General features: G+C 34.9%; 1 protein-coding gene across 1 annotated transcript in view; it reads left to right on the top strand.

The window, feature by feature from the left end:
* Positions 1-8,161, top strand: part of LOC140446740 (uncharacterized) — a 36,316-nt gene extending 28,155 nt beyond the window's left edge. Inside the window, exon 3 of the mRNA XM_072539330.1 lies at positions 7,938-8,161. Within this exon, the coding sequence (XP_072395431.1) occupies positions 7,938-8,090 (153 nt within the window). The 3' untranslated portion in view covers positions 8,091-8,161. The remainder of the gene's footprint in view (positions 1-7,937) is intronic.
* The last annotated feature ends 4,250 nt before the right edge of the window (positions 8,162-12,411 follow it).

The following is a 12,411-nucleotide window of genomic DNA, read 5'->3' as shown; positions in this document are numbered from 1 at the left end:
TTTAGAGCAAGCCACTCAATGATAGATCAGTTGCATAGAATAACAGATATAGTAGAAAAAGCTCTAAAAGAAGGAAAAGTCTGTTCCGCAATTTTCCTCGATATAGCGCAGGCTTTTGACAAAGTGTGGCATGACGGATTATATCATAAAATGAGATGCTACTTACCAAAACAATATTCTGAACTACTAGAATCATATATATATCTGACAGATACTTTCGAGTTAAATATGAGGAAGCATACTCAGAATTAAGAGAAGTTAAAGCTGGAGTTCCATAAGGAAGTGTCCTGGGGCCAGTGCTATACCTTCTCTATACCAGCAATATTCCATCATAAGAACCTAACGCAATTACGACATTTGCAGACGACACATGCATTTTAGCAGTCGGACAAAACCACGAGGATGCAGGATCCATACTACAGAACTCTGTTGAACAACTGTAACTTTTTGAAAATATAAAGGACGCTAATGAAGATTTCATGGGTTTTCAGGAGCCCAGTACCTGTAATTCTGTTTATTAATGATTCCGTCCAAATGGAAATGAGCTTCTTCGCTCATTAGAAGATGCTAACCTAAGTTATCCTCCAAGCGAACTTGCATTCTCGTAGCGAAATCCTCACGTTGTTCAACATCTCTTTCCATTAATTTTTGGACAATTTGTAATTTGTATGGGTGAATCTCTGAATTTGTATCTGTTGTTCTTAAATTATTTATAAATCTTAAGATTGTGTTGCGAGATGAAACCGCTCCACGCCTACAAATATTAAAGTGAGTGCTAAAAAGCCGCTAGGTAGTGATCACTGATTCTTGATTTCGAATAAACATATCCTATGCAAACGTGAGATGTTTTACCGTCCACTGCTCCATTTTTTTTGAAATGGCACACTAGGTACTACAGAGGTAATAAGCCGCGCTTGTTTCACTCTCATCCCCTTAAGCTTCGTACTATGCGTTCTAAAAAATCCGGCTCCAGATTGTCATCCAGTATTATCGCAATCGCTAAACCTCGAAATCGAAAAAGTATCCCCAATTATTATTATTATAATCCGGCGCCTTACAGGGTTCATGGAAAATAAAAAACCACTAATCCCGGAGCAGAACGACTTTTGTCAAAATAGATTAATAACTGATAACCTAGTTGATCTTAAATCAGAAGTTCACGAATCATTTATTAACAAACAACATTGTCTAGCTATTTCCTGCGCTATAACAAAAACCTTTTGTTGATTGCACATGAAAATATGATATAATAAAAAAGCTTTACTCCTGTGATATTAATGGAAAATTTCTAAAATTTATTCAAAATTTTCTTAAACTCAGAACAATATTTAAGGTACGAGCAATGGGAACACTATCATCAACCGATATTTTGGAAAAATGTTAAGAACCAGTTAAAAGAAAGACTGCATGCGGACGACTCGTTTCTCCTACTAAGAGAAACAAATCTAAAATCCACCCAAAGAATCTTTTTAAGCAGATTGAATAATCTTTAAAAATAATCTAATAAAACAGGACTTAGCTTCTTCAACGAACAAACAAAAAGCTTGCTTTTCTCAAAAAAGGAAAAGAGAATAATTAAGTTTTAACGTTGAATGGTAAATATCTGATCTTTGTAAAAAAAAATAAAATTCCTCGGTCTTACATTTAATAAAACATTGGTTTGGAAAAGTCACATTAAAAATCTAAAAGGTACTTGCCAGCAAAGCAATATTATTTTAAAGACACTATAGAACATCTCCTGTGATAGCGAAACGGCATCAATTTAACCTTAGTTCGATTAAAAATTGATAACAGATCAGTAGTATAGAAATCTAAGATCTAAATCAGCTAAGAAATCTGTTCCCAAATTACTAGATGTAATTCAACATGCGGGATTGCTAGTCGCTTTGGGTGCCTTTTGACCAAACCCTTTTGATTTTTGAGTGATTGTTTCAATTTGTCGTTTTCTTGTTAAGTTCTATCTTTTTCAAATATTTTAGTTTATCATAACGTTTATAACAATCGTTTCAGCCACTATTCATCTTAGCCTTAATACGATCGGCCCTTCTATGCTTCTATGAACAAAATAACCGAAAACTTTATAAATATAGTATTAAAAGCAGGAAAATATTCCTGACAATATACCACGCTACCAAAAATTCTCCTCCATGGAGAGTAAATAAACCACTAATGATCACTGATATATCAAAATTTATTAAACATGAATCCCCACTAGCCAAAATATTAAAACAATTCAAAGACATTATTGATAGATTTGGCGACTACCAACAGCTCTGGGTAGAGGGTATATACTCCTCTGCGATCCCGACAGGGGATAGATCTACTTCAGGAATAGCACACCTGGCCACGAGAGCTCATAGATTTCCCCAGCCTCCCATCCCCTGGGAAACCATGTCCTACCCAAAGAATTCCTATCTCTACCCTTTCCTCCCCTCAACTTTCAAACCAACTCGCCAACACGCACTAGCCAAGCTGGGCGTTTTAAACCAAAAGTTATTTTCCATGAAAGACGTAACTACTGGACGTTTCTCAGTCTCCGGCAGCTCTAACACTCCCAACCAAGGTAGCGGTTGGAACAGGTTTGAAGCAGAGGGTGCTCAGAATCCCTGAAAAAAATCAGGCTACTACAAAAAGCGACAAATGCATATTACTTCTTACAATGTTAGAACTCTTACATCAGATCAGAGGATGATGGAACTTGAGGAAGAACTAAAAAAAATAAAATGAGACATCATCGGCCTCAGTGAAATAAGACGAAGAGGAGAAGCCCAAGTTACTCTTAAATCAGGACACGTATTTCATTTAAGAGGTGAAGAAGACACTTTAAATTGGGGAGTAGTATTTATTATACATAAAAAGCACACACAAAATGTAGCTGAAATTATCAGCACAAGCCCCAGGATTGTATATCTCATCTTTAAACTAAATGCAAGATATAACCATAAGGTAATTGAGACATATGCTCCAACGACTACATGCCACACCAGCATATTACACAATAATTATGGGTGACTTTATTGCGAAAATGAGGTTTAAACAAGAAGATGTCGAAGTTGCAATTTGTAAGTAGGGCTTTGACAAAAGAAATGTATGAGGGCAAAGATTGCTGAACCTTTTATACCAGGAAAATTAATTCATGATGAATTCTTTTTTCGATAAAAAGCCTCAGACATAATAAACAAAAAAGAAATAACCATAGACATCGAAGTACTTAACAAATTTTCAATTGTTCAATTTCAGTTGTTCAATTTCAATTTCAATCAACTCAACAGGAAGTAACCACATGTTAATCCGAGCTAAAATACTATTAAATGTCATTTTGGAAAGAACAAAGATGATCCTAAAAACAAAAAAAAAGTAATTGATTTCTCCAGAAAACAACGACGTGTATGAAGATACACTAACCAGACATATACTAGACAAAATAAAAGATGTAGATCAAGCAAATAATGGCATAATGAAGGCTCTAAAAGATACGGAAAAGGAGTGCTGCCCGACCGTTCTGAATCATAAAGAAAAGCCAAAATACCAAAGAGCTAATAGGTAAAAGAAGACAGCTAACGGAAAAATACGGCCCAATTACACATCAATGAAGAAATTAAATAAAGAAATCCACCGGTCAATCCGAAAAGACGTAAGAGAAAATAATACAAGAGAAATAACAGATAATTCAAGAAAACAAAAGTTTCAAAGTTTTGACGCGAAATACGAACAGCATAGGCAACAAAAAGATGCACAAAATAAAAAACAAAGATGAAAACATTACTACTGTTAGAACCAAAATCCTTAAGGTTGTCGAATCCTTTTATCGCGAAATGTATGAGAGCACCGACGAAAGGCAAGATCGGCTCCTGTCCAAAATCGCAAACCAGGGATCAGACTTAATGTCAGAAATAACTCCATACGAAATTAAAACTGCACTTTTAGAAATGAAAAAAAGCAAATCCCATGGCTATGACGGAGTAGTGTTCGAAACGATCAAACTGGGTGGAAATAAAATCATCGAGGCTTTGGCCAAGCTTTTCACCGAATGCATCTACCAAGGAAAAACTCCTTCTCAATGGAATTATGCAGTCATTAACTTATTACACAAGCAAGGAAACATAACAGATTTAAAAAACTACCGTCCTCTCACTTTGCTTTCACACATATATAAAATTTTCACAAAAATTATGAAAAAAAGGTTGGACGCTAAATTAGACTTCTATCAGCCTAGAGGACAAGCTGAATTTAGATCGTGATACAGCACTAACGACCACTTACTAGTGATAAAGAACCTAACAGAGAAGTCTGCGGAATACAACAAACCATTGGTACTAATATTTGTCGACTGGAGAAAGAATTCGATACCATAAGCCATCATAAAATGTTAAAAGCATGCAGAATGCCGAATAGATAGATGTTAAAAACAGAATACCAAATAGACCATGGCTACACTAACCTAATTAAATATATCTACCAAAATGTCACAGCTAGCCTAAGACTATCTGAACAAGAAACCAATAAATTCTGTATACAGCGAGGAGTACGGCAAGGAAAAACAGTCTCTAAAAAGCTATTCATGTCGCTTTTAGAACATACTTGTAAGAAGGCACATCTGAACGTACATGGTATTAACATAAATAGAGAGAAGCTCAGTCATTTGAGATTTGCAGATGACATCGTCCTTATAGATTATCGTATGGATGATGTAATAATAATGTTTGAAAAATTATATTAGGCTTCCTTGGAGGTCGGACTAAAAATTAATATGAACAAGACGCAAATAATGACTAATCCTTTGCTAAATCGAAATACAAGTCAAGTCAAGTCAAATTTATTGATCACATGCGACATTATACAAAGTACATATGTATGAGACAAGTCAAAGCTACAGACATACATCTTAAAAGTGTATAAATTAATAAACACGATAAAACATACTTAAAAGTTATTTTTAGAATATGGCTCTAGCTCACAAATGTATTGATGTACACACCTACGAAAGTTTGGCTGATGTAAATTCATTCGTATATCTATTGGTAATTTGTTAAAGAAACTTATGGCTGCATAATGTGTGCTACCTTCCAACAAAATAGAACGATGTTGTGGAAGCATAAAGTGATTGTCTCTGAATCTTGTTGAATAAACATGGTTAAATTGAAATTTATTAAATTCATAAATTTTGTTATGTAAATACATTATACACGAAAATATATACAGACCAGGAATTGTAAGAATATTGTCTTGTCTGAAGATGCCTCTACAAGAATCTCTAAATTTCATTTTATACATTATCCTAATAGCTCTTTTCTGAAGTACGAATATCTGCTCTAATTCAGAGGTACAATACCAGACTTCAATGCCATATTTGGCTATTGAGTAAAAATGGGCAAAGTATACTGTTTTTAATGTTGATGTATGAAAGAGACGTGAAAGAATTTTTAACGCATAACATGCGCTTCTTAATCTGGATTTCAAATTAGAAATGTGGTTTGACCATTTACATTTACTGTCTAGAAGTACCCCCAGCAACTTCGTGCAATACTGCTGTTGATGGAAGGGATATTGTGCAGACTACATCGTATAAGAACCTAGGATATGAAATTCAGTTAGACAGAGATAACCAAACATGTGAGCCCCACGTCGCATAGGATTACCCTGGGTAGCGTTTGGTAAATTAAACTATGTATTTAAATCGGATTTACCCATCGTCCTCAAAATGAAAATCTTTGACCAATGTGTGTTACCTGTACTCACTTATGGAGCGAAAACATTAACACTCACAGAAAAGGTAGTTAATAAGATTAGCGTGACTCAGATGGCTATGGAGCGCCAGATACTGGGTGTTTATCTGAGAGACCGAATCCCAAACGAAGAAATACGTCGTAGAACAAAAACAACAGATGCTATCGAAAGAATCGCCTCGTTAAAATGAAATTGGGAAGGACACGTTGCCAGATTATTAGACAACCGATGGACAAAACGTATTTTAGAGTGGAAACCAATGCAAGAAGCAATACAGAGCAGAGAACGTCCACTAACTAGATGGATTGACGACCTGAAGCATGCTAGCAATAACTGGATGCAAGCCGCACAAAACAGAGAGAGATAGAAAGAGCTAAAGGAGACCTATGTCCAGAAGTGAATGCACACAGGTTGATGATGATAATGGTGATGAACAGATTTATACAAACACATCAAAAACATGGAACGAAGTAGGGGCAGTAATTTTTTCTAATAATTTAAAGGCTAAATTTAAACTGCATCACAACTGAACTATCTTCAATGCAGAACTGTACGCAATCCTTAAAGTTTTTAAATTCAATAACAAGACGGACCTGAGAAATTACACAATCATAACTGACTCAGTGAACGCCTTTTGTGACATCCAAAACATATTATACTCCAGCAACCCTACTCATATAGAACTTCAAGCTACTGCAAAGGAAAACAAACACGTGGTATTAATCTGGGTTGCATCTCTTAAACAAATGGTCGCAGTATTTTAAAAAGCTAAGCCAAATTAAAGACAATGCTTTATATAAACAGGCTTTTTTGTTACATAGAAAAATACAAGTCATCTTTACTCGACTCCGACTTAGTCACACCCGCCATATACGTCCTTTCCGAATCACAAGAAACAAACCCCCGTACTGCAACCAGTGTCAAACCAACATTACAATCACATATTTTAACCAAATGTCAAATATTCCAGGAACCGAGAAGTAAGCTAAAGGTCAATTCAAACACATCAGTCACGTCCCGTCACAGTCCCGGCGCCGAACCGAACAATCCGTCATACAAAATATTCTTTATTAGAAATATGCCGCCGGCATTCACGTTCATCAGTTGATGAACAGCTTCCCAGCAGTCAGGTTTCGACACGTCTATCGCCTGCCCGATTTTATAATCTCAGCGACGATTTTTTTTATTTTGCCGGGAACATGACGGGCGGTACAAGTGAACAAAATAAAATTATTGACAAACAATAATTAATAGAGTGTGTGAGAAAATATAATGTTTTATATTTTCGAGAAACTTTCCATCTTTTCAACAGATTGGTAGCCGACGACTGATGCATTTCGGGTGTGTGCGAATAGACGAACGAATAGTTCTGTGACCAGACGGGACCGGTTCGGCGCCGGGACTGTGACGGGACTGATGTGTTTGAATCGACCTTTAACCTTCCCATAGACATATTCCCAGAGCGTCTTATAGAGAATAAATAGCTAGATATCATAAAGTTTTTAATGGCTATAGACATAAAAGATATTTAAATTAAAATTTAATTTGTATAACAAATTATATCAGTCCTTTTTGTTAGTATTAAGGTCATATTGTAACTTATCTAAGTTTTTAATACGTATTTTTTCATTGTCACCGTCTATAATTCCAGTGATTAGGACAACATTCACAGCTTAAATGCCAAGTACACCCAATTGGGTGAACATGAATACCACTCGCCGGTGCCAAGACAAAATCTTGTGAACTGTTCAGGAGTGACACAGCTATATTTCTTTATTTATTATAGTAGAACAACATTTTACAAATAATATTCGTTCTCCCGAAGGAAAACCACAATCTTAATATATTCAAAACTCAAATTGTATTGTGGGTGGACAAAAAAATATTAAAATAAACACGACAGATGTACGACCGATCTTCTCGCTTTTCAAACAATAATTGTGCACGTCAAATTGAGTGGACACAATTTGAGTTTTGTTGTGCATCCATTTGGGTGGACATAGAGATTATTTTGAGTTTATAAAAAAAACAATCACTTAACCTGTTAAATAAATGAAAAAACAAAACCATAATTTACAAAATGTCACAAAGGTAAAAAAATAAACAATTTTCTGAAATTTTGATGATTGTGTAAATTAAATTACACAACTTTACTACAAAATTATGCAACTGTTCTTCTATTACTGTTTTTTAATTACATGTGTTTGTAGATTATGGATTTAAAAGGAAGTTTAACTGTACCGAAAATTACTGAAGGAGGATATGGAGTAACATTTATGGAGCTACTTATTGACGGTAACGAGGAAGAGTTTGAATTTGAAATTCAAGTATATCTTGTACAATATCCAAATACAAGTTTTTGAATTTTTTCTTGCTTGTTGAAACTTTGTAGTCTAATAATAATGTCAAAAAAATTAATAAAAATATAATTAAATTTTTTTTTTTCAAAGATTAATGGTACACTTAGGTTAAAAAATAAGATTACCTCCAAATTATTCCTAAAAAAATTACAGACAAAACATTAATATGATCAAAAAATATACCTTTTCACCAAGTTACAAAAAAATAACACCTTTTTTGGACAATTTGGTAAAATATTCAAAATTAATTCAATTAAACCTTTTAGTTTATTATAGTTATAGTAGAGACGATAAAAAGCTAACCACAAAATAACAAGGAAATTTGAAAAACTCACTGAAAATAATAATGGAGAAACTTTATTAAACGTATGTGACTAAAACAAAGAAATTTTAACAGATTAAAAAGTTATAAGTTGATATATAAAATAAAAAAATATCCATAAATATAAGTGAGCTCAGGAAATACGTTATTTAAAAATCAATTTGAGTTTGTGTGTCAGGTTTTCACTACCTGTTTTGTGAGTGTAAATCTTTCCGCTCCATACATGAGTACAGGCAACGCACATTGGTCAAGGATTTTCCTTTTGAGGCATATGGGTAGGTTCGATCTAAATACATAGTTTAATTTACTAAACGCTGCTCAGGGTAATCCTATGCGATGTGGGAGCTCACATGTGTTACCTGTTATCTCTGTCCAACCGAATTTCATGTCCTTCCATCAACAGCAATATTTCGATTCAGTACCAGGTTAGGAAATACCACAGGTTTGGCTTAAATCAACCTATACCAATCCCAAAAAAGCCAAACGCTAATAGTTGCGACCAATTCCGAATGATCAGCTTATTAAGCCAGGTCCTAAAACTCTTTTCTTATTAAAGATAATTCACACAAGAATATACAACAGATGTAAAAGAGACATTAGCCCACACAGTTCGGTTTCAGACAAGGATTTGGCACAAGAGAAACACTTTATAGCTTAACTGTCCTACTTCAGAAATGCGATCAGCAAAAAGTAGTCTTCCTATGCTTTATAGATTACCAGAAAGCGTTCGATTGTGCTAATCATTCAGAATTAGTAAGATTGCTCCAGTAACGTTCGATAGATGAGAACGACCTTAAAATTATAAAGAACCTTTATATAAATCAAGTGGCATCTGTGAGAGTAGGACTGGAATCTGCATCATATTTCTCAATCGCAAAAGGTGTACGACAGGGTTGTGTTTTGTCACCCCTCCTTTTTAATCTTTACTCTGAAACGATTTTCGATAGAGCCTTAAGTGACACTGAAGATGGAATCAAAATCAACAGACAGACTATTAGTAATCTTCGCTATGCTGATGATACAGTCATAATAGCTAATAGCCAAGAAGCGCTATCTAAATTATTGAAGGAGAACGACTGGGCTTGAAGATTAATATAGACAAGACGAAGGGGTCCTGCCAGGTTTAATAATTGGAGGGCACAAAGCTACGCAATGTAGCAGTGCGTTCCATTGCCAGCCGATTCGGTTAAATGCGCGCTTACCTTAAGTGTGTAAATAAATAAAGACACATTAATAAATAACAGACAAATTTTTACAGACAAACATAACGATACCGTTCCTCAAATAGTGTGCCCACATTGGTCTAAAACTCTTGATAATATATCTTTCACACCCGATGCAATTAAATATCATTTATGGAAACTACGCAATAATTCATCAACTGGATTAGACGGACTCACGTCCTTTTTCCTTAAACAATGTGCAGAATCTGTAGCCATCCCTATATCTCTAATAATGAATGCTTCTTTTAATGCTTCCCTCGTGCCGGAAATTGGCTTGGGTTACTCCAATATTCAAGAAAGAAAATAAACTTGATTGCAGTAATTATCGTCCAATCAGCCTGGTTCCTATTGCCAAGGTCATGAAATCGATTATTTCGGAAGCTATGTCTGAGTTTCTTCTTCAAGAAAATGTCATCACTCACCAACAGCATGGCTTTATCAAAGGTCGTTCAAGGATCACAAACTTACTCTGTTGTGTAAATGAATAAACATTTGGACCTCTTGGCCATCTTGGAATTGGACATCTTGGCCAAACAATCGAGATCCTATCTATATAGTCTACTTAGACTTCTCCTCCAAATCTTTCGTTCGTGTTCCAAAACGTCGATTACTAGCTAAATTGGATCACTGTGGTATCCCCGGAAGTTAAACATTTTAATTCAAGATTTTCGATTCGACAGATACTTTACGGTTCGTGTTGGGGAAGATCACTCAGTAGATAAGCGAGTCAAGAGTAGAGCTTCACAGAAATCAGTACTTGTACCGCTACTTTTTTGTGTCTGCACTAGTGGTTTTTCGCTTATTGTATCCAGTAGGGTTTCCATTTACGCTGATGATACGAAATTATATGTGAATCCAACCATTAACTAACATGTTCTTTAACACGATCTTGATGCAATATTCAAATGGTCCTTAGAATGGTTACCTCCGCTTAACATTGAAAAATGCGTTGTTTTAAATATCGGCAAAAATAACCCGTTACTGCCGAACTTTATTAATGGATATCCCTTAAACTCGGTAACGTTCCACAACGATCTCGAAGCGATAATTTGGTCTGATCATATAGTGTCGATGTGTAAACGTGCAAACTCAAACCTGTTTTTGATCCGCAAACGTTTTACACGTATATCTTTAACCTCTGTTAGTAAACTTTACTCAATATACGTTAGACTTATTCTTGAATTTGCCGGGCCAGTGTGGAATCCAGATCTCAGCCGCGATAAAATTCTACTTCACAATGTTCAGCGTAAAGTCACAGGACTATCATACGCTGCGTAAGACCTAACTATGAAGATCGACTATCGATTGCTCATCTTACGACATTCGACCAGCGATGTCTTCGAGATTACCTAATTATGTCCTTCAGCATTTTAAAACGTAATTTTGGGAACCTAAACACCATATTTACTTTAAATCAAGACAAAAGATTAAGAGATCATCGTTACAAATTAAAGAGGGAACAAACTACAGCAAGGTCCAGGGTGAACTTAAGACTCATATCAAGACACCATATCGGCAGTTAGTGTTAACATCTTTAAAAATAAACTGATAGCGCTTTATTTATTTATAGGATTATATGTTATATATGATGTACGTAATTGTTTAACTTTACTTAACTTTATAATTGGTTTTAGTTTTATTAAGATATTTTTTTGGTTTTTTGGGCATAATAGAATCTCGCTCCTCCGCCCTTATTTTTTTTTTTTTTTTATTTAGAAATTACAGCCGCATCCACCATAATGGTTATTAGCGGCGGCTACAGAATTACAAAATTAGAGTTTATAAAATATTCCTATAGATTTTAAGAAATTTACGATATTAATAACAGAAAAATTAGTGCCTAATAAATTACTTAAACTGTTAGGTATGTTAAATGTAAGACGAAAATGGGCAAATCTATGACATTCAATTAATAAATGGTTAACGGTTATTTGTACATTACATGTTTCACAAATAGGTGGATTACTTTTGGACAGTAAATATGAGTGAGTAAGTCTCGTGTGTCCAATTCGTAATCTAGTTATCACCAATTGTTCTCTTCTGTTCCTGGTTGAAGGTTGCCAAGCTGTAACGTCATTTTTAATTTGCTTCAGTGATGTTTGAGAAGATTGCCATTCGTTTTTCCACTTGCACAAAACTCGATTTTTTATAAAAGCTTTTATATCACTCGCGGTATTCGATTCTCGGCTTTTTCTATATCGACACATTTAGCAATTTCACTCGCGCACTGGTCCGCACTTTCGTTGCCAGCAATACCAATGTGGGATGGAATCCATATAAATCTGATACTCCTAGAATTTTCTTGAGCCTTCATGAGTTCTAGTTTTATCAGTTTCTCAAGGGGACCTTTAGGATAGATCTGTTTAAGGGTTTGAAGGGCGCTTAGTGAGTCACTTAAGATAACAGAGTTAGAAATGTTATTAGAATTTATATGCATGATAGCTTTAAACATTGCATAGAGCTCAGCGGAGAAAATCGAAAAGAAGGTTGGAAGACGAAATTGATATGTATTGCTTGGAGTAACGAATGCAGCACCTACTCCTTTATCACACTTAGATGCATCTGTAAAGATTTTATAGCAATGTTCGTAATGCTGACGGAGAATTAGATCTAGATTATTCTTAATCTCTGCGTAACAGTTAATATGTTTGTTGTATTGGGTTAGACAAGTATTTAAATTTGGGGTATTAATTTTCCAAGGAGAGGGGATTTTAATATTGATTGGAAAGGTAATTGGGAATTCTATATTAAGACATCTCAGGTAACACCGTACTCGCTC

This window comes from Diabrotica undecimpunctata, chromosome 7, assembly GCF_040954645.1.
Source record: "Diabrotica undecimpunctata isolate CICGRU chromosome 7, icDiaUnde3, whole genome shotgun sequence".
Taxonomy (NCBI): Eukaryota; Metazoa; Arthropoda; class Insecta; order Coleoptera; family Chrysomelidae; genus Diabrotica; species Diabrotica undecimpunctata.
The sequence above is the reverse complement of the archived record's forward strand: the minus strand, read 5'-3'. Positions and strand labels throughout refer to the sequence as shown.